At 55.6% G+C, this 25,185-nt stretch overlaps 1 protein-coding gene across 15 annotated transcripts in view; it reads right to left on the bottom strand.

Moving 5' to 3' along the window:
* Window positions 1-25,185, bottom strand: part of RALGPS1 (Ral GEF with PH domain and SH3 binding motif 1) — a 262,169-nt gene that overhangs the window by 19,406 nt on the left and 217,578 nt on the right. For 11 of the 15 annotated variants that reach the window (XM_074362245.1, XM_074362244.1, XM_074362246.1 and 8 more), the window contains 4 exons: window positions 23,463-23,530; window positions 8,741-8,867; window positions 7,309-7,466; window positions 4,978-5,029 (listed from right to left, as the gene is read on the bottom strand). In XM_074362245.1, the coding sequence (XP_074218346.1) occupies window positions 4,978-5,029; window positions 7,309-7,466; window positions 8,741-8,867; window positions 23,463-23,530 (405 nt within the window). The remainder of the gene's footprint in view (window positions 1-4,977; window positions 5,030-7,308; window positions 7,467-8,740; window positions 8,868-23,462; window positions 23,531-25,185) is intronic. The other 4 variants (XM_074362255.1, XM_074362257.1, XM_074362256.1 and 1 more) reach the window with 1 other exon arrangement.

The raw sequence follows: 25,185 nt of genomic DNA, 5'->3' as shown, positions 1-25,185 counted from the left end.
ATTTAGGGAATTTTCTCTTCTCTCCACCCAGCCTTAGACTCCTGGATCACTTGCTTGACAGCAAGAGGTTCTTACTGAGTGAGACTCATACAAATCCCAGAGTAAGTTCCCCGAATGTAGCAACTCCACCTGTGTGCCAACTATTTCCTACCAGTATTCTCACTGTAGGGTTGGGAACCTGAGGCTCAGCGAGGTTGAGAGACATGCCCAAGGTCACTGAGACAGTAAGCAGCCTTGACCTCAGGCCCCTTCCAGCGCAGCTGATAGTGTCCGGAAGCCACCACAGTCCCTCACTGCAGAGGCATTCTAAGAACTTCAGAGACCAGGGCACATCATGGAGCCCCATCTCCTGCAGAGACTCGGGGATACCCAGCATTCCTGGGCCACCTCTCCCCTCCTGGAACACGACTCTGGTCTCACAGCCTCCTCGGTCCCAGGACCCCTTGGAGGGCCCACTGTGGTCCTCTTCCCCAAACGTCCTCCAGCTTCTGCTGAACCATCGCCCCTATCAGAAGCCACCCCTGGATCCGCAGTCTGGCTCGGGTCGCCCTGGTGGACTCTCCCTCTGTGTGCCCCACGTCTTCTTCCACCTGCTGGGCACCTGGCATGGCTGACTGAGTCTGTCTCCCACCCCGGCTGTGAGCCATGCCCTGCCCCCGGCTGCAGCCCTCCCCGTCCCTGCCCCGGGGTACAGAGGGGCTGATGCGCCGTCCCCTCCTGCTCTCCTCCCCTCTCTCACCCGGGGCTTCCTCCAAGGACCCCTCTGCCTCCTGGTCTCTCCACCACCCATGTTTTGGCCCATAAGCCAGGTGAGCAGGCTCCTCCACGCAGCCCGGCAATGCCAGACTGGAGAAGATGGGTGGCTGAGTACCTTGTAAAGAACTTCGTGACATGCTTTCATATTTCACCTCTTAAAAACAGACCGGTAAACATTCCCGATTATACCCTCTTTTAAAAAGTTAACTGTTGTTTTTTTCCCTGGGTGTTAAAGAACCATTTACCCATTGTACAAAATGTGGAGGATACAGAAAAAGAAAATTAAGGAAAGAAACTCACTCAGTAACTCTACAGGCAGGGCTAACCACGATGAATGATACTCTGTACTTTCACATGTACACGCATACGTGTTCATCCCTATCACCCGCTTTGCTCTTTCTAAAAACCTCATTTAAAATGTTTCGCTCCTAGGCTGATATTCTTGCTCTCACTTTAGTGCCGACTCAGGCACAAAGAAGCAGCAGTTAACTCTTACCGGCAGGCCTGGCTAAGCCCCCCTCCCCCTTCCCTTTCTGAGACCTCCCAGGACCCTGAGGTGAGAAAACGGCAGGTCTAATGTGAGGGAGAGTCCCACCCTCCCCAGTGACTCTGGCCTCTGGTTCTTGAGGGCCCTGACCCAGGACCACCACCTGTCCTCTGGGCTCCAAAGACAGGAGAGGGCCTTGAGGGCAGCCCGGAGGCTGAGAAATGACCAACACCTCCCTGGGTCTGGCCGCCTCATGGCTCCAGTCTATTCCTGTCCCTCCTCAGCCCACAGGTTCTGAGACCTTGCTGAGGCTGAGATGGGTGAGGGGACAGGAGGATGAGAGCAGCAGTGGAAGGTCCCCCTTGCCCTCTGAACCCTTACTCCATAGTCCCAGCAGGAACAGGGCTTGGTGGCCATGCCTGGCCCACTCCCAGAGAGCAGACCGGTGGGTCCCTGGGGCTCTGGGGGCTCCAACGTGCTCTTCAGGGCTGGACACTTCAGGCAAGCCCTGGGCACAGCCTGGGCTCTGGTTGCCACCCAAGGATGCCTTTTGGCCACAGAGCTGAAATGTCCGTTCATGCGGTTGAACTAGGGGAAGACAAACTTGCAAGACCGGGCCAAATGATCCCACCCTTGGCTGGACAGTGAGAACCCTCCTGCCCGCCTGTTCCCAGTGTCATAAAGGCTAAGGTGTGCCCTCAGACTAACAGAGGGGTGTGTGCTGGGGGTGGGGGTCACTGGCTCGGGGCCTCCCTGCCCTGCATGCTGGTATCTGGCTCTGTTTCTCTTCCTGGCCGAGGCCAAGACTGTCACCAGGGCCAGAGGGCTGGTAGGAAAGTCAGTTGAAGGTTATGGCCCATAAACTTCAGGGCTGTGGGGCAAAGTGCTGCCTCCCAACCTAGCCTGGCCTCTGGGGGCTGGAGAAGCCGGGACCTCATTCCTGCGGGTGAAGCCCAGCCCTTTCCTGCACTTGCCTCTAGTTCCGAGGCCATTTTCTGCCCAGGCAGGGGTAAAGATGCACCCTCTGCGTTCTTACAGCGTCTGCCAGGGACAGCTGGCAGGGTCCGAGAGGGGAGGCTCTGTTGGGCTAAAAAGTACTTTGGAGGCTATTTGGGGGCAGCCGCTGGCCTCTGGGCCCAGGCAGGGTGAGGCCCTGGCTTCTGGGGAAAAGGGAATCTGCCCCTTTTTAATAAGCAGCAGCGATGTGACCTGGGGGAGGCCGGGGGTGGAGGACAGACCCAGTGGGCCTGGACACTGGGTGGGCAAAGCTCAGGAACGAGGGAGGCCCAGGTGGCAATGTGAACTGTGGTCACTGAACTGTGAGAGAAAAGAGCAACATTTTACAAAGATTTCAAAGTGCGTGAAGTAAGTCCTCTCCATGGGGTCTTCAGAGAGTCTAGAATGCTCACATGCTTTTGAGGGAGTGGATTCTTTCTGGTGGACATGAGGAGCTGGAAATGGAGACTGCAGGCTGGGCCACAGGAGCTGGAGGCCAAGGGGCAGCTGCGTCAGGATTGTCAGGACCGCCTTGGGTCTCAGAAGGGACTGGAGGGGACATCCTAGCCCCACTGGCATCTTCCAAAGCAGGTGGTCTCCTGCTCCCCTCAGCAAGGAGGTGCTGGACCAGGAGTGAGGTCCCAAGAAAACGAGAAACAGGAATTCTCCCTGTGGGGCCGCTCTGAAGGCTAATGGAGGCAGGGCCGGGCATCCACGCAGGTGAGCTGTCTGTGAGGCCAGTGCTTGCAAGAGATCCCACCCCTAAAACATCTATTACAGACATTCAGACAGTAAATCGAATGCCAAATTCCAACTGAAAGAGAGAAAAGAGAAATGCTACAGCCTTCAGTGTTCCCCCTGAATGGAGTGCGGTACCGTCTCCCTGAGGCAGGAATTCTCTCACCATCTTCCTTCCTATAGCTCCAATCTCAGTCACAGGTGCTTAACAGGAACTGTATCTGCTACCCTCTACCCTCAGTGACTAGCGTGGTGTCTGGCAGGGAGCAGTCACTTAACAGCTTTGAATGAATGAGTGAATGAATGAATGAAGGAATGAATGAGCTAATGAGGAGGTTCAAGTCTGGTTGACATTCAGGATCTTGGCACCGTGCCTGCGTTCCCACTGAGTGCTCCCTGTGACTGGGGAGACACCAGGCTGCCCATAAGCCACCTTCCTCAGGGTCGCCCCAGGACTCCCCTGGCCGGCGCTGAGAAAAGTCAAACTTTGGCTCATTAGATCCGGAGTCTGCCTGGGGCCTGTCTGGCTCACACCCACTGCTGGCATGGGCAGAGGGAGGGCAGCGGGGCCACCGGCCTGCACCCCCAAATGAGAGGAGACCAACGTCCCTCTGGGACACCCAGAGCAGGACAGAGGGAGGAGCTCTGAGGGCTCAGGGCGTTGTCCCTCCCCTTCTCCGGGCCCCACCTGGGGTTTCACAAGGACAGACAGACTGGCTGATGGACGTGGGCCAGTCCCCACAGCTATCACAGAGGCTGTGGATGAGGCCTGAGCATGGTGGTGACAAGGAAGGCTGGGTGGTCAGGAGGATGTGATGAGGGTCAGCTCTGCCCACCAGGGGAGCATGAAGCAGGGCACACCTTGCTGTCCACATGTATAAATCGGGGATGTTTCATGAGTAACTACTACGGAGGAGATCCTGACGACTGGGTGAGACTGAGACGGCCTGGCACACGGGGAATGCTCAACAAAGATCACTTGTCAGTATATTATGTCCGCCTGCCCTGTGAGGACTGACTCCTCTCTGGCCATTTACGACTGTGGGGACTGAGGAGATGGGAGGCTTCAGTACCAGAGGAGGGTGTGTGTGTGTGTGTGTGTGTGTGTGCACGTGCGCACACACATGTATGTATGAGGTGTGCGTATGTGTGAATGTACATGGGTGTGTGTACACCCGAATTGTGGGAGAATACCTGAGTGTACGTGTGTATGAGTAGTGAACACGTACACGTGGGGACAGTGTGTATGTGTCCATGTGAGAGTGTGTATAGCCATGAGTGTGCACAAGGGCCCCTGCACACTAGTGTAGGGGCTACTCTGAAGGATGGTGCAACCTGCCTCCCCTCAGAACTTGAGTCACCACAAAGCCCTTCACCTTCGGCGGCAGCGCCATGGCTGTGGGAGCTCCCGGTTCACAGAGTCCCTGTCTCCCCAGAGCCCCCCAGGGGCCTGGTGCTCAGAAAGGGCCAGCATGTGGAGGAGGTGCGAGGGGATGAATTTTGGGGTGGGAGGCCAGGCGGGCTTATCGCAGGGAGGAATCCCTGGGCCAGGGGTGCCTCTGGCCCTCACCAGTGCCCAGCAGGGCGGGTGTTGGCCCAGGGCCTGAGGCGGCTGGGGTGCAACGCTCTCAGACCCCACCAGGCGGAGCCACATGCCCGTCCTCAAGCTTCTGGTTTCAGGAGCCCACATTTCAGACCAAATCTGCACCCAGATCTCCTTAGGGGCTCAGCCTGAGGAAGAGGCGTGGGCCTCCGGCTCCTGGGCTAGTTCTGGACCAGAAGATGAGTGGGGCTGCTCAGAGCAGGGGGCTGGGACCCCTACCCCACACCCATCCTGCTCTGCTGCCTCCCCTCCTAGTCGGCCCTGCCCCTGGAGCTACAGGGCAGCCTTAACAGGCGGGGTCAGGGGTTGGGGGTGAGATGGGTTGGGGCTGGTCTCCAGCTCCCTCGGGCCCTGAGTGACTCCCCTGGGAGGGAGGCCGAGCTGAGGCCACACTCACCTTTCCAGCCCTGAAGACATCTCTTCACTAAACTCTGAGCTCTCACTACTGCCTGGAAAAGGAACACAGATCAATAAGCACGGTGGCCTCACAGAAGAGGGGCCAACCCCAGGGCGACCTGTTCTCCTGGGTAACCAGGCCCGGGCCCCGAGCTCCACAGACATGCTGGAGAAACAGCTTCCTGACCCCATGGGCATCAGTGTGCCTTGGGTATTTGCTTTGCTGCTGCTGTTCCTGACTCTGCCCATCCCGTCCCGCTGCTCCCAGGTGGGTCCTCCACTCCCTTCCTCTGCTCCCTGAAGGCTGCAGCTGCCTGCTCGCCTGTCCTCTGGGGTCTGGGTCCTTAGGCCTCTGGCTTGGCCTGGCCTGGCTCCACCACTGCCTTCCTTCTGGCCTAAGCGACACCACTGCTCGATCAAGCCACACCTGGTGAGGACAGGGGCCAAACGAGCCTTCCTCCAAAGGTCAGGCCTTGACTAGATGCTGGTCACAGAGCAGCGGCCTAGCACTAGACAGAGCCGCCGGGGGAGGGCCCCTTCAGATCCCTGCCAGTGTGCACACAGAGGGGCTCACTCCGCTCCCCACACCCTCAAGGCCTGCACCCCTGGGGCTGACTGGGACTCCTTGCTTCACAGGGCTCTCCAAGGCCCAGCTCTGGCCACAAGGACAGCAGAGAGATCGTCCTTGGAGGTGCCTGCGTTCCACACTCTTTGCCTGGGCTGCCTGCTGGCACCATGGCCGGGCAGCTGGACAGGAAGGAGGAGGAGCAGGAGATCTCAGGCCCCTTGAGAGTTACAGGACGGAGGAGACTAGTTCAGCTCCAAACAGGGCACATGCACACACGGCAACGTGCCCCCAGGCTTTCAGCTCCAAACAGAAAAATATCAGAGTTTCCCAAGGAGAGGAGCTGAGAACCAAACTGTCTGGTGATCTCCCGCCTGGATACCGGACAGCCTTGCATCTGACTCAGTTTTCTGTCTCAGGAATAGCTAGGCCTGGGCTCAGACACAGCTCAGAAAGTTTCCTGGATGTAAAACAGCGGTTCTGCTGCCCAGCTGAATGCTCTCAGGCCGGCATTTCCCAGACTGGTTCCTCAGAACCCCATCCCGCAGGACTCTCAAAGGGAAAAGCTTCCATGCACAGAAAATGCGGGAACCTGCAGACTCTGCAGGCTTCTTGGAGACCCTTACAGCCCATCAGCACATTAAAGCCTCTGAGAAGAGATCTGGATGCCTGGTTTAACCCAGCCTTTCCCCAACACATTGACCCTGAACTCTTCTGCAAGGCACAGTAGGCTACGCTGTCCTCAGCTGGTGTCAACCCTTGACTGTGTCCAAGCAGGATGACCTCTTTCCTGGTCAGAAAGTAGACATGGGTCTTGCTTGTCACAGACTTTCCAGGGAGTGGGAGACCGCTGCCCCCTGCAGAGATACTGCCTCAGAAGCTGGCTTCATTTCATGGGGACATGGGACATGAGATTCCTGCCCGACTTTCCTGTCCACACCACCCATTCCTCCCCGTGCTCATGGGCCCTCCAGCCTGCAGGCCTCACCAGATCAAACCCCCAGCCTGGCAACTAACTTGCTACCAGCCGTGGGAGTGCTCCCTGTTAAGGGAAGCAGACAGACACACAGACATACAGACTACGGAAGCACAGGCACACTGAAAGGACATGGCCAGCAGAGAGTACACTTGTCTGATGGCAGTAATGACCCGAGTGACCTGGTCAGGGGACCTGGGCACTGCAGGGGTTGGACCTGCAGGAGGAGTTCCATGCTGTCCTTAGCTCTGACTCCCCGCCTCCCCATCCCGGATCAGCTCCTGTCTGTCCACTGACTTCAGCGCCACTTCTGGCTGAAGTTCAGACATGCAATTTCATCCCAGAAGATCAATTTTTCATTCTCCCTCACTCTGGCTTCTCAGCGTGAAGGCGAGTGACAAGTGAGTACCCGGTGGCCACCCAGCTGCTGTCCCTGGCAGCACTTCCTCCTCTGCCCTGCATGCTGGGGCCTGTGGCTGCCCAGGGGACAGAGCCTCACGGGACAGCAGCCGGGCTTTGGCAGTTGCCGGCTGGTGACGACGGGTCTCAGGCACCTGCTCTTTCCACCTGCCTGCCACTCCTGGGGCCACCAGCAGGATGAGGATAAACCCAGGGACTTGGTTAAGCCCCGGAGGCCAGGAAGCAAAGGCTTCCCTGACTCTGGTGACGCCCGCGGGGAGCCCTCTCTGCAGGGGGTGAGGGGCCACTGGACACTGCACAGTGACAGACAGACACAGACACACGCCGGGCCGTGGCCCACCCGCTGTCATGTGTAGGCCAGAGACGCTTACCGAAGGAGAGTCCATTGGTGACAGCAGAGGAGGAGGTGAGGGCGAGGCCCCTGCGGGGGCTGCGGGACTCTAGGACGCTGTCGTCCAGCAGGTGCCTCGCTTTCTCCGATGGGAATGTCGCACTTTTACTCTCAACTACACTCAACTGACACATCATACTGGAAAATGGAAAGGAAGAAAGAAGGCAAAGCTCCTTATCTATGGAGTTAACAGTGGTTACACCTGCCCTGGGGTCCTGAGCAGATGGTGCAGCTGCACGAGAAAGACCTCCACCCAGAACCATGGTCCAAGTCCAGGCTCTGCTCTATCTCCCGGGGTGACCTTGGGCAAGTCACATCCTGTTTCCGAGCCTCAGTTTCTCCATCCGTCAAATGGGGACTAACAATATGTGTCCTGTCTGTCTCCCAGGATGACCAGGAGGCTCACATGAGCAGATGGTGCTTGTGAGCGATGGGGCCACACAAGGTAAGGGGCAGCATGACCCTGAGGTCAGCACGTCTGGTTCTGGAGCCACACACCTGCTCCAAATCCTTGCTCCAGACTTACTCACCACTGCAAGGTACTTCACCTGCTGACCCTCACTGGACTCATTTTTACAACGTGTATAACATGTAGCACCTACCTTGGAGGCCTGCAAGGGCTCAGTGAGATGATGTTTGACAGGCAGAGGATCTAGCCAGGTTAAGCCCTGAACACTTGGAACAACCATTTTCTCCTCCAGCCGGTGAGTGACTCCAGGGCTAGCCTGGGCCAGTGGAGGCTTGTGTCTTAGCGGTGGAAGGAAGGAAGGAAGGAAGGATGGGAGGTAGGAAGGAGGGAAGATGGGAAGAAGGAAGGAAGGTAGGAAGGAACAGAGGGAGGGAGCAAGGGACCCAACTGTTCAGGATCCTGTGCCCAGCACCCTGGGGTCATGGGCATGGCGGCCCCCAGCCAGGCTGAGGACGTGTGTCCCCTGGCTGTCAGCCCTGCAGGGCTGGATAACTGGCTGCAGGTTAGCTGCTCTGCAGGCTTTCTGCAGCAATCAGCCAGCAGAGACCCTGAGCCCCAACATGCAGGCACCACGAGACACTCGTGCTCCCTGGATGACAGTCATGGTGTCCACTGGACTCTGGGGTTTTCCACGAGGGAGGCACTAACCGAGCTGGGGCAAACTTTCTGGAATCCCACTAGTGTTTCCGTGCCCTTCCCTGCACGATTCCTCCATCGGCAGCTGAGCCAGTGAAACCCGTCACCATAACACAGCACAACACACCCTTCCTGAGCCCGTGCCAGCCTGAGGAGAGGGTGCCAGCCTGGGATGCTGAGGGCACCGGCCGGCAAACCCCAGCCGGGGCTGGGGAGGGCCCCGGTGGGCAAGCATCCCCAGTAGCCCTTTAGCCCACGCCCCACGTTCAGCCCGGTTTACAGCCCGGGGGCTCGCTCAGTCACCCACTTGTTGCCCAGGCTGTGGCTCTTCCTGTGTCTCGGGACTGGGGGCGTGGGGAGGCTGCCAGCAACAGAGGCGTCAGGACAGGTGGGCCGCCGGCTGAACCTCGCAGAACTGGAGCCAGCAGAGGGGCCTGTGAACAGAGCAGAGAGACAGAGCGATGGCGAGGGCCGTGGAGGCTCAGAGGAGGGGGGCCCAGGTTTGCGGGAAGGCACCTGGCCAGCTGTCAGAGGTTCACACAAGCCCCGAGGCTTTCTACTCATCAGACACTGATCTCTCACTCCCAGCTTCCAGGCTGACACCCAGCTGTCAGGGTGTCCCACTGTGCATGGCACCCCTGCCCTGGCAGCCTGGTGGCTAATACAGAGGAGACGGCTGAGGATGGACGTGGGGGGTGGACACGGGGATGGGTGGCCTGGGCTCGTTTCCCGTGGTGGGACTTATCTGAGGCAAGTCAAGACTTCACAGTGAGTCCAGGTCCAGTGCCCTGACCCCTGTGCCCTTCCCTGGCCACTTTCTGTTCTCACCACACATCCAACGACAAGGGGCGTGGAGAGCTGACTAGGGAAGCAATGGATTTCTAAGTTCCAGGAAGGCAGGGGTTCAGACCCAGGCCTGTCAGTTACTGCCCTGGGTGGGTTACTTACTCCCTGAGCCTCAGTTTCCTCATCTGGAAGGTGAGAATAGTTCACTCACCTTGCAGGTGGTTGGGAGAGGTCATGAGGTAATGTACGCAGAGTTTCGCAGTTAGTACTCACTCTGGTTGTATTATGATAGTATTACCATGTCCTCCTCTGCCCCAGTCATAGGGCCAATGGGAGGTCATCAGAGCCAGGGGTTTGGGGCCACACACCCCACTGAGCAGCATGTGCAGACACCGAGGCAGAATCCTTTGTGCTGGTCACACCCACAGCTATATTTTGAGAGGTGTGGTCCTGATCACTGTTGTGCTCTTTGGTTTCTATGGCTTGCAAAGGGAGGCCTTTAAGGGAGGTGACCCCAGATGCTGGCCTAGCCTTCGCTACCTGGGCCAGACACCGGAAGCAGGGGTCAGGGGTTCCCTGGAGGGGCTCAGCCACTTCCTGCAGAGCACATCAAACATGGCAAACCAAGGGGCTGCTGGCTGGCCATGCTGGGGAACTTTCCTGGAGGGCCTGGGAGGCCTGAAGTCCACCCAGCATGTCAGATCCTCCATGACAAGATACTGCAGATCAAAAGCCCCCTGCACAACTCACAGATGCCCTCCCTTCCGAATGATGCCACCCTCTACTGCTTGTCAGGTTTGAGCTCCCTCAGTCCAGACTTGCAATCACCACATGCATCTCCATGCACACTAGCCTCCCTGCCAGGCCTGGGGAACAGAGAGCCTCCCCCATGGGCCCCTCATCCTCCAACAGCCTCAGGTTGGTGTTGTCTACACAGGCCTTCCTCTTTGGCTCCTGGTTTTGATTTGATTTTAACTCAATAGACAGATAGGCTGATGACTTTTGACTTTCAAGTCTTTACTGCCATCCTCTTTTTCTGAGCCTGAGACCTACATATCCATCTGTTGCCATGATACCTCCATCTGAACTTTCCTAAGGTCACTGTTCAGCCATGGTTGAACCTGGAACCTCCTCTTGTATTTCCAGCCTTGGCTGGAGGCACTGCTGGCCATTCAGTCACCTGGCCAGGAAGGTGAGGTCATCTTGGCTACTCCCAGACTGTGACCTGCCTTTTCTCACTTGCCATACACAATCGCCAAGGCCCCTAGATTTTGTACACACTCTCCCTGCCCATCGCTCTTGTCACTGACTGGTTTGGGTCCCCACCAGTCCAATTATCTCAAATCCAACCACTATACAGATTCACACGTGTTTGATAAACAAAGAACTGGCCACGTCACTGCCTTGCTTGCAACTGTCAGTGGCATGGTGTTCAAACCCTGCCATACCTGGGCATTTCAGCTGATCTTAAAACCCTGATGGAAGAATACAGGCACAAAGTAACCAAGACAATTCTTACAAAGACTAGTACAGGACTTGACCTACTAGATATCAGAATAAAACACAGAACGATAGTAATTCAGACAGTCTGGTGTTCGGGCATGGGTAGAGAAACTGTCCAGTGAAACAGAAGAGAGAGCCTGGACTTGCTTCATGATGGTGGTGGTCATGCAAGTGGGGAGGGAGGGTCTTTTCAGTACACGGAGCTAGAACCACTGGGTTCCACGTGGAAAAAGATGATATTAGAGTCCTCCTACCTCATATTATACAAGTTATAAATGCCACAAATATGAAAAGCAAAAATGCAAAACTATTGGGGGAAAACAAAGAGACAATCCTTATGACCTTGGGGAAAGGAAAGAAACAAAAGGCATAAATCCTAAAGGAAGGGGGTAGGGTATAGTGGTAGAATGCGTGCTTAGCATGCGTAAGGTCCTGGGTTCAATCCCTAGTACCTCCATAAAAAAATAATAAATAAACCTATCCACTCCCCCCCCAAAAAAAAGAGTTTAAAAAAATAACCCAAAAGGGGAAAAAAATGAACACATTTGATTACATTTAAAATTAAACATTTCTTCACCAAAACAAATAAACAAAAGACAGCAAAGCATCCTTAAAAAACAAGTTGTTGTCCAGTTATCTGTTACCCACATCACCAACAAAAAATTCCTGCTTAGATATAGTGAGAACTTCAAAAATCAGTAAGAAAGAGACAAGCCACAATGAGAAAATGGGAAAAGGAAACAAACAGGAAATTCACAAAAAAAGGAAATGACTCTGATGACCAACATCTATAAGGAAAGATGCTTAACCTCACTGGTAATAATGGGAATGCAAATTATAGTACAAATGAGATACATGTTCACCTCATTAGACTGTAAAACAATAATTAATCTGACAATATCGAGCGTTGGCTAGGATGCGGAGGCACAGGAATGCCAGGTCAAGGCTCATGCGAGTGTAAAATATTTGGAAAGCAATTAGCAATGCTGAGTAAAGGTGAAGACCATGCCTTCATGGCATCACCATGACCCCAGGATTCTAATTTTGAATGTCTGCCCTCAGGACACACTTGCATTCATGCAAAAGGAGACACATTTACAAGGATGTTCAATGTGGAAGCAACCTACATACCCCTCAGTAGGGAAATGGACCAATGAGCTGTGGTCTATTCATTCAACAAATTCTACAGAACAGGAAAAAAATGAATAAACTGGATCTACAGGTATCCAGAGGAGGGAGTTGTCTTAAGGTCTCAAAGCCAACCTGCATCTGGCATCTCGAGAATGCGGCTCCGACAGACCAATCCACAATAGTGAAGTCGGAGAGGCACGGCCTGGCCCTCACCAACCTGGTGAGGGGCGTGTCTCAGCTTTGTGCACGTGTGCATCTTCCCGTGAGGGGATCCACACCTTCAGCAGCTTCTTTGAGGCTATCATTCCTAACCAGGAATATATGTATCAGAAGCATCTGGGGAGCCTGTGAGAAACAGAGTTTCATAGGCCCATCAAAGAAGATCTGATTTTGTTGGCCTCGGGTGGGTCCAGGGCTCTGCTCTTCGGGTGATTCTGCTGTGTACCCAGCAAAGACCTTCTGCTCAAAACACTGGAATGAAGGCAAGTTTTGTCCTGGGGGAAATGTCCTGTGTAGTTGCTCCAGGGAAGAAAGTCAAGCACAGAAGCCATCCGGCTTTGTTTCTGTTTTGCACGTATTGCTCAATAAATGAATCCATGCAGAGGGTGGAATTTGCCTTGTTTATCAGCTGCACGGACACGGGATTACAGTCTCCCTGCCTGAGTCACTCTGGCTCCTACCCTGGGTTCAGAAAGTATTTTGTAAAGGTCAAATCGCCTCACTCCTCCCTCCATGGTCTGAACCGGTGTTGTTGTAGTAATAACAGTGGTGACACCCGAATGTCAGGTGCCTGGTGCCATGCTGTGTGCTGCGCTGCCATCCAGGAGGTGGGGGCTCTTAGGAGGCCCTTTTTGCAGGTAAGAGGGCCCGGGCTTACACATCCACCACATGCAGGACTTGGACCCAAGGGTCCACCACTATCCTGGTGGTGGCAAATGGGGGCACAGGGATGGGGAGGAGCTCTAGCAGTTCAAAGGGCAGGCACCAGTGAAACCTGAGGAAGGAGGAAAAGCAGCATGTCGGAGGTGATCTGATAGGTAGGAGGCACTTCCTGCAGGAAACACGTGACAGATAAGGTCCAGTTGCTACTCTTGAAGAAGGGAAGGTGAAGGAGACTAACATCTATTATGCACCAACTGTGTGCCAGGCTTGTATAAACACCTCACGTCTGAGTTCACTGACTCTTGTGCGGTTGATCCTTTTATGATCGCTGTTGTGAAGGGATGCTCAGAGGCACAAGTCGTGTGGTGCAGGGGTGCTGGGTTTGTTCCTGTAACTGGCCTTGTGTACAGTGAGAGCTGGACACCCAAGGCTCTTCTGGGAACTTACCCCGCCTCCTGATCCACTCCCTTTCCCACCTGTCTCCATGTGGTTCCTGCATCCTGGCTCTGATCCCCAGTTCCGGCTCTCCCAAGCTTCACCCTTGGTCTCTTCCGCTCGGCTCCTGACTCTCCCTGTAGGCCAACTCCCGGATCCGCCCCCCTCTTCCTGCTGCTTTGGACAGCCTCGGGAGGCATGCCTGGCCTCAGATGCCCCTCAACCCCACTGACGGAAGGGTGAGGGGCACAAGCAAGAGAGGCTGTGATCTCCCTGGGCCCAGTGTCAGAGCTGATGCTGCTCTGAGTGCCCTGGGTCTCAGCCACTTCCATCCCTGCATTGTGGACCAACAGCCTGGGTTTGAGGCTAAAGCAGAAGAATTTCCATTCAGCCGGGACCTCAGAGGGGGTGGCCTCTCTGCCAGTAAGTGACACTCTGCTACTGAGAAGCCTCACGTTCCTGCCCTACCAGGCCTGGAGGGGGGGCCACCATGTGACAGTACCAGGGACACGTGTCTTCTGGGACGGTTTCTAAGCTGGGCGGCTGTCGAGTTTGTTTCTCCATGTCCTTGGGTCAGGGGTGGGGGTGGTGATAATGGGCCGGGGCCCTGGCCTGGCTTAGCAGATAGTGGCCCCCGCTGCCCGGCCCGATATGGCACGGACAGCTGGAAAAACTGACCACGCGGCTTGACTATCTCAGAGGATTGCTCTGTTTTTCCTCAGCATAATTTTTCCATGAATAATCTTTAAGTGGCTGTTTCTTTAGCAGTTTTATTGGAACATATGAGAACTGACAGTCACTGGGGAATGAGCTATCATGTTGAAAAAAGTCTGGTTTTCATTACATTTCTCTCAAGAAACCAACATGCTGCCCAACAGACCGCTCATTGATTGGAAGAGAAAAGAGCACAGGGCTTCTAACAATGGCTCTGGAGCGGACGGGACTGAGGACGATGAATGGTGACAGCAAAGAACGCAGGCTCCAGAAGCAGACAGGCCGGGGTCCCACTGGGATCTGCCTCCTGCAGGCTGAGTGACCTTGGGGGAGTCACCTTGTGCCTCGGAGCCTGAATTCTACCTCTGCAAAACAGGGACAGCGGTCTGGCCTGGCAGCCTCCCCGAGGGGAGGAAACGATACAGGGGCCCTCCCTTCTTCCTGCACAAACGTTTCCTAGGCCTGCAGCGGCCTCCGGGCCAGGTGCCGGGCAGCCACACTGAGTTAGAGCTGGCATTCTGCCTTCACGGAGTTTACAGTCAAGTGAGGACAGAGACAAGTAACCAGATAATCACACCCAGGAAGGACACAAGCTTTGACAAGAAAAAATAAACCTGGTAATAGCAATAACCTTACCAATCGGATAACTACTGTGACAACGACGAGGTGGTAATGGTAACAGCTCACGTTCGTCAGGCGTCTACAAGGTACCAGGTACCGTGCTAGACATTTTGCACGTAGGACCTTACGTAAGCTCTACAGTTATGCGGCCTCACAAGCACTGCTGGCACCTTAATGTCACAGTGTGGGACCTGCAATCAGAAGGGTTAAGGAGCTTGCCCAGGCAAGCTGGGGGTGAGCAGAGAGCCTTGAGTACACTGAGAACACAGGAAGGTCAGAGAGGACCTGGAGGGTCTGACCTCACGACTGGGGCAAGAATTCCAGGAGAGGCAGCTGCATAGGCAGAAGGAGCGGCACATGCAAAGCTCCCAAGATGACTGACACAGGACCCACTTGAGAAACTGCAGAGAGCCAGCCTGGCTGAAGTGCCGAGGGTGGGGAGTGTGTGCGTGCGCATGCATGCACGTGTGTAAGGGGGGCCAGGCTGGGGCTGCAGGGCTGAGTGAGGGGCTGGAGTTTAATGAGGGGAAGGCGTGGATAATTTTAGGAGAGGGGGTAATAAGCTCAGATTTGCACCCTAGAAAGCTCTTTCTGGTCAAGACCACAGGCTGGGAAGAAGAGATGTGATCCAGAGGCATCTAGGAGGTGGACAAGCTGGGAATGGCAGAGGGAGATTTGGGGTAACCCTCAGTGGAGGCTGGTGCTGTTCCCTTAGGAGGGAGCAGACTTGGGGGGTGGATGAGAAGCTCAGTTTGGGACTAATGTCTGCGGGCCACTGGGTAGATGGGTGCGGTGGTCAGGAGACAGATGCAGCTGGGGACAGGGGTGCAGGATTTGTCAGCACAGGGGTGTGGGAAGCCCCAGGAGTCGGTGAGACAAGCCAGGGCTGTGAGCTCAGTGGGGAGAGGGAAGGCCCAGGACAGAAGGCAGGAAATCAGTGTTTGTAGGGTGAGAAGAAGAGACAGGCTAAGAGGAAACTTGTGTATAACCAGGGTCAACAGAACTAATATTTGAGAAAATGATCATTTTAGATTCATGAGGAAGGTGACCTCGTGATTCATTTGTAACTCTAAAGCAAGGCGGCTCGGAAGCGATGCACTATTCCCCTGACCTCAGCAGCCCCTGGTCTCAGCTGCCTTGCCCTTCTCTCAGAGGCGGCCTTGTGCAGGTAGCAGACATCTCTGGGGCTGGAAGACAGCAGCGGCCCCTTTCCTCTGGTCCAGGTCTCTGGAGTGAGCAAACTGCAGGGGCTGAGCCTGCGGCCTTGGTGCCTGGATGCTGCCAGAAGCCAAAGTCCTCTCTGCCCACCCACATGGGCCACAGCCGGCAAGCCTGAAACGCCCCAGAAATGACCTTCTGTTCATCCTGTATATTTCCCCTGGGAGAAGAGACAAATGGGAGGAAAGAACTGCAGGTCTTCACCCATCCTTGGGGTTAAAGTAGACAACAGCGAGGGCTTTCATGGAGATACAGGGCCTCGCCCTCCAAAGATTCATGTCCCTGAATTCTCACAAAGAGGGTGACCACCCCAACCTCCCGGTCACATGCAGTGCCCTCACAGTGCCCATCCATTTAAAGCTAAGGAATTTTGTGTGATTTCCTCCTGGCTGTCCATCTCCCCCATGGACACCAGCTCTAGGGGGCAGGGGCTGTGTCCCCAGTGCCCAGAGCAGGGTTGGGCGAGCAGTCAGAGCCCTGGCTGACTGTGCGGAGAGGAGCCGGCTCTACCAAGGAGGACACACGGCTGGATCGGGAGCTGCATTCCCATGGGTTTCCAGCAGCATCCGAGGGGCCCTGCCCTGGGTCAGCACTGCCCGATTTAAGCAGCCTGGCAGCCCTGCTGCCGCTCACGGGGGTATATTCCAAGTCTCTCACATTGGAAATTAATGGGAGGCAGCTGTGTCGGAGGGAAACGACTCAATCTGGAGTCACAAGACTTGCGTTCCAGTCCCGCCTCTGCCTGGGGCCGAGCTGGGAGCCAGTGGTCCAGTCTCCTCGGCTTCTGAGCCTCCGCTTCCTCACTGGAGAAGAGGATGACAACTACCATCTGGAGCTGCCGAGAGCACCGCCCTGAGTGTCTGGTGCACACGGTCTGCTTCACCAGACTCCAAGGGGCTTCTGTGTGTCTCCATTTCTTTCCTGCGCCAGATGAGAGCCCTGTTCCCAGACCGGGGCCCTCTCTGGGTCTGCCAGAGCCCTGCGGCACTCCGGGCCCCGAGGGCCCCTCTGTACAGAAAATCTGTTTGTGTTGAAAGCCTTCTCTGGCCAGGTTTCACCGTGGAGCCTGGGAGCCGGTGGTTCCTACGTTCACACGCACTCTGTTTCTCACACGTGCAGCTCTCACGGGTCCTTACTGTGAGCCAGCCTCCACCTCACACATTACTCAGTTTGCCCCCGTTCACTTCTTTCTGAAAAACGGGATCCAATCACCCTTCAAGTGTGGTGAGGTCCAGACACTTTCTCCCCGGAGGCAGAAGGCCCAGATTCCCAGGCCACAGCGGGCAGCAGTTTGAGTCTTGGCTTCTCTGCCTGATCTTGACATAACAGGTGACCGAGATGGAGACTCCATGGACAAAGCAGATGTGAAATGCCAGGCCCCTCCCTGCCCTGAAAATATAAAAGATGGGGTCCCCGCCCCTGACCTGCCCCTCACCTGCGGGGAGCTCGCTTCTCTGCAACCACAGAAGGGGGTCTCCAGGCCACCTGAGGACTTGCTGTATGCCCCCAGCAGCTGGAGACCCAGGGGACTCCCACTGCCTCACTCAGGCTTGGAGCTAATACAGCTGCAGCCAGTGGACAGTGGTGGCCACCCTGGGATTGGCTGCACTCACAGGTCCATCAGGACAGGACAGGTGTGGCCTCCGATGGACCAAAGTGGCCCCTGTGAGGAGAGCTGGCATGAAGCTGAGGGCTGGAGGGGACCCAAGCAGCGAGAAGCTGGCGGTGGGCACGGATGAGGGGCTGTGCAGTAGCCATGGGAATAAATCTGCATCCGCCCAATGGGAAATCCCTGCTCTCCTGCCTCAGCTGGAGGCCCCCGTGGGGGTGAGGGAAGGAGAGTTAATGCCCAATCAGGGCTGGGGTTCTGTGCTTACATGGAACCAGCCTTCTAAGGACCACTCTGGGACAGCATGTGACTCAGAGTGTCTGTAGGAAGGTCATGGATGCACCAAGGTTGTCACCCGAGGCAGGGGCTTCTTGCACTGCATGGATGATGGGGACAGAGCCTAGCGCACTCTGGGGCCCCCACAGGCATCCTGCTTCTTCCACGTGTTGGATACAGGAGACCACCGGTCCAGACCCTGGGCTCAGCAATTGGCTTTGACCCTTCCTCCATGTCCCCCAGCACCTCCAGTTACAGAATGGGGATGAGATCACCCCCCACCTCACATGGGAAGGGCTCAGAACAGTGCCTGGCAGAGGATATACACTCAGTATGTGTTAGCTGCCATTACTATTATCATTATTATTGCTATTATTAACTTTGCACCTCTTTCCCTACCACGAACCAGTTGATGTGGTGGTTTTAACGCATGTCTACAAGTTCTCTGACACTCCTGTGGAGGGGTCGGGTCTACCTCCTCTCTCCTTGGACCTGGGCCGGCCTTTGTGACTGCTCTGACCTACAGGGTGTGGTAAAAGCGAGGCTATGTGACTTCCGAGGTGGGCCACACAGATGCCGCGATGCTCTTGGACACCTGCTCTGGGGGAGCAACGCCACGCAGAAGTTTGATGACCCTGAGGCTGCCATGCAGTGGGGAAGCCCCAGCCACACAGGAGGCCACACGTACGTTCATCTTCTGTCCCGGCTAACAGCCAGCACCAAGCACGTCCAGATGATTCCGGCATCAAGTTCCTCTTGGCCTTCACATTTTCCCAGCCAAGGCCCCAGATACTGTGGAGCAGAGACAAGCTGCCCCAGCTGTGCCCTGCCCAAATAGCTGACCCACAAAATTGACACATATCATAAAAAGGTCACTTTATGCCATGAGGTTCTGGGGTGGCTAGTTACGTGACCGTAGTACCAGGCATGGCTGGTGACTGGTGAGTTGGAGCCGAGGTGAGGGCTCTCTGACCCCCCCGTCTAGTGCTCTGTTGGCTGCATCCACTGTCCCTCCATCCGGACAGCCTCAGCCCTGTGAAGTAAGCCCACGTGAGGTATTTATTCTTATTCCCATTTCACCAACAAGAAAACTGAGGCCCAGAGGAATCCGTTGTCCAAGGTCCCCAGCTTGAAAGTGCTGGAGCCAGGCCCGGAACTCAGGTCTGCTTGACTCCAAAGCAGGGCTTTTCCCCACTGGGCAGTCAAAGAAGGAAGGCAGGAAGGTGTGTCGTAGAGCAGTCCTGAAGGTACGGGCTGAGATTTTCCATGGACTGGCTCCACTGCCAAGGAATCTTCAGAGAAAACCTGTCAGTTGGTTCAGCCACTTGGAGGCGGAGCTAACAAGATCTGGAAATGTCTTCACCGGTTCCAAGGCACACACAAACATCACTTGCCTTCTCTTGGGGTCAACGTTCTTTATGATTTCTGCTCTCCAGGAAAATGTGAGTTCATTTATATAAACTAAACATTACATACGTGGGGGAAAACCGAAAACGTGGCATTCCTGGCCCTTTTTCTCCCCAGACAAGAAACTGAGAAGGTTTCTCCACTTCCTTTCTCACAGTCTATCTGTTGGTGGAGCTGCCAGCACGGCCACTTCCCAGGGGTGGAGAGTGGGATGCGGGGGCATCACAGAGATGAAGGGCACAGCCTCAGCTCAGGGACCACTTCGAAACTAACCTAGACCCCGGGGTCCCAAGACCAGGGCTGCTTCCAACGCTGGAGCCAGCAACTCCCGTGCTGGGCTCAGTGGGCTCAGGGGGAAGCTGGCACAGCAGTAGAGAGGGGTCTGGGTGCTCACGCTGGCCTCTAGGGGCTCCTGTGTGCCCTGCTTGCCCCTCACGCCTTCCGCTGCCTGCCTCCCCCACTAAAGCATGAAGCCCAAGAGGGCAGATCTCTGCCTGGTTCCACCCGGTGCCTGGCTCGCAGTCGGCCCTGGCACATGACGTCTTGAGTGAACAAATGCATCTTGGGGCCTTTCCTCAGCAGGTGTGGGGGTGCCCTGTGGCTGGAAAGGGCCCAGGGCTGTAGCTCCAGCCCCCTCCAGAGGAGCCGAGGGAGGCCGCGTTCCTCCCATTCCTGGGACTGCAAGAGGCACATTCCTGTCCCCGGGTCTGGTCGGGCTCCTGCCATGCAGCCCAGTCTAATTGCCAGACAGGGAAGGCCTCCCTGGAGCTGCCCCTCTGGTCTCGCCCTCCATGGTACCCCAAGCCTGTCCCCTCCGTCGTCTGGAGGCCAAGGGTGGGAAGCTGGGACCCCTAAGTACGTCTGAAGCCTTCCAGACACTCCTGGGCCCTCTGGTGATCAATGAAAACTTAACATCCTGCTTCCAGGGCTGGAGCCAGGGATTTGGAGAGTCGGTGGCAGCCACTCCCGTGAGCGGGGACTGCTGCACTGTGTGAAAAGTGCCGGCGTCAGCACTTCCCAGGGAGGGAGTGCGGAGTCAGCAGTCAGCTGGCCACGCCGGAGCTGCCTCCGGGAACCAGGTGCCCACAGGGCCCAGCAAGGAGCCCAGAGGCCAGGGCTGAAGGGCGAGGGCAGGCGACCTCAGGCATGTCCTGACTATCCCTACTGCCCCGCAAGCCGGGCTCCAGGAGCTCCAGGCTGGCTCCTCATCTCAGGGGCCTTTTGGGTGGATGGGGAAGGCAGACGCGGTGCAAAGGAGCACAGAACTGTCTAGTTTCCACAGGGGAGGTGCCGTGGAGGAGCACGGAGAGCTGCAGAGGGTACAACACACGGTGATGAACTGGAAGAGGCCAGGGAGTGAGTGATCGAGGCTTTGCAACCCATACACAGGGCCTCTGACCCAACCTCAACTCTGCCACCCTGGTGTGCAGGCAGCCAGTACACCAACAGCTCTGCTCCAGTGCAAGAACTGGGTGGGCTGGACTAGGGCCGCTGTGCGCCGCCCCCATCCGCTCCGTGTGTGTAACCGGGGGCCTGACCTGCCCGGAGCGGGTGGGAGTGGGCTGGAGGAAAGGCCTCCCTGAGGCAGTGACGTTTTGCTAAAACCTGAAGGAGGATTCAGTTCTGGGGCAGAATCATAATATTGTCAATCGTAACATTGTCCTAATAAAGTTACCCTTGGCCAGGTGTTCTGTTAGGCACTGGATAAGTGTTTTACACATGTGATCTCAATGAAGTGTCACACAACCCTGTGAGGGAGGTATTAATACGTCCACTTTATAGGTGGAGAAACTGAGGTTTGGCAGATATGTGTGTGTTCCATCCAACCCTTCAGACGCTTTCTTTGCCCTGCTTGGTGCCTTGGGAGGCTGACCCCTCGAGAGCGCCCCTTGGCTCACCTCACTCACTCCAGGCTTCTGATGGGGTTTGGCCCATGGGAAGCTCAGGCAGCAGACGCAGGGGGAGCGCAGAGGAGAGAGAGGTCAAGGCATTTCTCCCCCCCCCCCCCCCCCCCCCGCCCTCTGGCTTCACCTCCGCTACCACAGCTCTCGGCAAGCTGACCATCCTCCAGGATTCAGCAGTTGTCAGAGTTGCAGCACGATTTCTCCCCATGCCCTTCAGCCTAGAAGTGCTGGGCGCCTCACTGCCCTTTGTGTGAAGTGTTTAGTCCTATTTCCAATTCCCCTTCATTAAGTCTCTTCATGTGAGTCATCAGGGGGCAATCCTGTTTCCTGCCAGGATTTTGACTGATACTAGAGGTTAGTTAACCTGCTGGGTTCTGGTTTCACGCGGCTAATGAACAACAGATCCAGGTGGAGGTGATGGTGGACAGGATGGAAGAAGAGTCTGGCTGAACCTGGAGGTTGGACCAGGGCCTGGGTCCCAGCTCCCAGTCCTGGTTTCCACCACAGGCTGGGGTCAAAAGTGAGTGAGGCTGCTCCTTCCCTGCCCCTGGGCTCAGCGAGTGGCCTGGGTCTGGAGGCCCCCAATGAACAGTGTCAGTTTTCTGAGCAATGGGAGCTGGTGGCGCTTGGTGCAGACCTGGGCTGGGGCAGGAAGGCACCGGCCCATGAACCCTCTGGCACTGTCTGGAGGGTGGAAACCAAGTGTGGCCGCTGGGACTTGCTGGCACCTGGGGAAGGCTGGAGATGCGGTCAACCTGTTAAGGTGTATTAACCAGACAGGGCGCAGAGGCCTGTTATTCAAACTCATGTGGAGGAGACTCAGGAGGGCAGAACACTTGGTGTCAGAGCTCACTCTCTGCTCCAGAATTTTGGCGTGCTTTCCTGAAGAAATTATCTTGAGTGGTTGGTGTTTCCTATTGTTCCTTCTGTGGCCTTAAACAATCACTTTAGAATCCTGCTGCTACCTCCCACGTCCCTCTGATGGGGTCCCTGCCTCCGTCCACCCAGAGGCCAGGTGTAGCTGACTGAGCATCTGGAAGGAACAGGTGACTGAGCGAGGGAAGGTGTTCTAGAATAGGGGCAGCGCTGAGAAGGCAGAGGCCACACCAGCGCCAGGAGCTCCTCCTGGTCACCTCTGCTGGTGGGCCACCTGCCACGTGTGGAAGGCAGTGGATTTGGGAGGAAACTGCAGAAGGTATTTTCAGATGCGGCTCGTGGAGCCCTCTGAAAAATCAAGCTTAGGCCAGGACTGTCTCTTGAGGTGTGGACAGCAGCACTTCCCAAGGCTGTGTGGAGCCACCAGTAACTCCATCTACTAAGTTACATGGGACCCCGGGAGGCTGGGGGCAGGGTCCAGCCTGCACAATGGAGCCAGGAGAGGCTGGAAAAGGTAAGGAGCCTGGAGGAAACTCCGGCAGTCAGGACAGAGGCCTGGCTTGCTGGGGTTCATGAGAGGCTACAAAACCACCTCTTGCAAGCTCTGTGGTCCCAAATCCAACAGCAAAGGTGACTGCTGCTGTGGCCTGGCTCCAGAGAGTGGCTTGAACAGGTCACAGCCTGGGGGTGGCACGACACCAGGCAGCAGCCTGCAGCAGCACCCCCCTCACCGAACACTCCCTGGCCATCAGACTCTGTGCTGCATGCTTTCCGAACAGCATTTCAATTCTGACGTTTCAGAGATTCTGGGATAGAAAACTTATTATTCCCATTTTACGCATAATGAAACTGAGGCCCAGAGAGTGTGAAGTTGCTTGTCCAAGATGTCAGTGACTTAGAACCAGGTCAGTGTCACCCAAGCTCAAACCAAGAGGAGGAAGTACAGTTAGAACCCTGCCCTCAGCCTGGCCCCTCCCGGGGCAGCAGCAGAGGTCAGCCCCCGTGGTGACACACATACACTTCCCCAACATGCACACGTGGACAGAGTGCTTTAGCGGCGTGGCCCTGCCCAGGCAGCACAACCCTGCAAGGTGAGTGCTCGTAACACCTCCGTTTTGTGGGTGAGGGCACTGAGGATTGGAGAGGTAAAGTGGCAAAGCTAGGAAACAGCACAGCTCAGGTTTGACTTCAAAGTTTGTGCCCCTAATCTCTAGGGACACTGTGTGTGTCTCATATATGTGGATAAAACTGATGCTCTGAGAAGGTGAGCCATCTGTAGATGGTGGCACCAAATACTCCAGGCATCCTGTGCACCCCTCCAGGGCTCGTCAACATGAGCCGGGCAGCAGGCCCGATCATAGGGTCCGGGGGACCTAGAGAAGATGCTGGGGTTTTCTCTACCCTCTGCGTGCCCCCAACCTGGGGTTCTGATTTTGCCTCTCTGGGGTCTCAGGCTCTTCCAGGGGGCCCCAGCCCAGATGTGTCCCACAAGGGCCCAGTGTGATCAGAATCCTGGGCAGGCTGGCGTGGGAGAGCTGTAAGCAGGGACGGCTGAGTCTGCCAACCTGCAAATTCAACGCTGCCCTTTGGCTCCACAGGCAAGGCCAATGCCGGCATTCTCGCTTGGGCTATTAGCGAGTCTGCCCCCATTTGAGTGGTTACGATACCTGCAAGATCTTCCTTGGAAGACACTAGTCTTGGGGAGCTGCTTCCTGGTTCAATTCTGAGAGACAGTCTGAAAACAAAGATTTTCAAAAGATTAGATGGGCTCTGGTGTATCGGAGGGGAAACCAAACGTGTGCATGTTTGGAATTGAGAAACTGGATTGTCATTAAGGGCTATTACAGTCATGGAACCCAGGAATACTTTGAGGTCTGCTCCAGATCACAGCCACCTCCTTCCAAAGTCCCCAGGGCCTTTCCATGACCAAGAAATGATGATTAAGGAAGACACGGTAAACAGTGTAGTCACGGCCCATCATCTGCGGGCACAAATGAGTTCATTCTCAAGACAACGCTGTGAACTAGGTACACTATCCCCGCCTTACAGATGAAGAAACAGAGGAGTAGTGAGGTCACGTAGCTTCCCCACAACTCACAGGGCTGACGAGTGGCCGAGCAGGGGATCAGAACGGTCTGACCCCAAACCAGGGTGTGTAACCATCACACTGCCCTCTCTCATGCCCCCAGAGAGGCACAACGCAGTGGATATATCATGAGGATTGGTATCACAATATTATTACTATTTTTTAAAAGCTATCAATTAAGAACTTCTGGGTGAAAATGACAAAGTGAAGCCAGATGCCAGACTCTCCCTCTTTCAACAAAACCAACAAACAATGATGAAGGCTTAGGAGGGAGAGTTCACCAGCTGCTACCTAGCAAGGGTGGGGGCAGAAACTGAAGCCGTGAACTTTAGAAACGTGGAGCCAAGGAAAAAAAAGAGGATTCTGAAGTCTGGCCAAGAGTTGTAACGGGGCACGGCTCCTACCCTGCCTACCCTCCGAGACTTCTCAGTGGGCATAAGAGGGAGTCCTTACCTTTCCCTCCTCACACTGGCTCCAGATTCTGGAGAGAAATGGATGGCGGGGTGGATGCTCTGATGGAAATGAAGGCTCCACGGCGGTGGTGGGGATGATTTGAAACCTGAGGGTATCCCTTTCTTGAATGGAATACAGCCCCCAACTACGTGGAGGAAACACTGATGTCGGACTCTTAACAGAGCCCCCATCTCTCAAACAGACTGCATGACCCCTGTCTCCAGGGAGCCTGAGCCCTGCGTACCCCCAGGCTGCACGAGAGGACCTCACAGCACAGCAGAAGGAAAACCGGCCCACCTCACACATGGGAGCAGGGTCTGATGTCGTCTCCCTCCATCTGAGCCACGGAGCATCCGGATAAAGCCTCTCCCACAGGAGCAAGACGAAAAGAAATGATAAGGCAAGCGAGCAAACATCCCCTCACGCCATGAGGAAAGGGGAAGGGACAGAGCCTTGTCCAGACGGCCCAGGCCAGAAGGCCACCCCAGGGGACACAAGGACATCCCCTCAAGTGCTCTGAGCAGCGGAACAACTTCTTCAGAACACAAGGTGAATAAAACAAAACCTGAAAAATGAGGTGTTGAGACAAAGGAGTAAGATGAAAGGGAGACTGGAGACCCAGGGGAACAAATCAAGGACTGAAACAAGAGCGGACTGGAGGGATACCTAAGGAGAAACAGATCATCCCAGTGACTGTTGATGAAAAAGGTGGAAATCACAGCCCTTGGAAAGAAGCTGATGGATGTGAAAGGTGGAGGGCATCCAACGTATGGAGTCCTGGAATGCCGGAAAGAGAAAAGCCAAGAAGTGGCACCGAAGAATAGTCAAAGATAGAAACCAACAGAATTCCT

Source organism: Camelus bactrianus, chromosome 4 (genome assembly GCF_048773025.1).
Source record: "Camelus bactrianus isolate YW-2024 breed Bactrian camel chromosome 4, ASM4877302v1, whole genome shotgun sequence".
Lineage (NCBI taxonomy): Eukaryota > Metazoa > Chordata > Mammalia > Artiodactyla > Camelidae > Camelus > Camelus bactrianus.
Note: the sequence above shows the minus strand (reverse complement) of the source record. Positions and strands in the feature narration are given on the sequence as shown.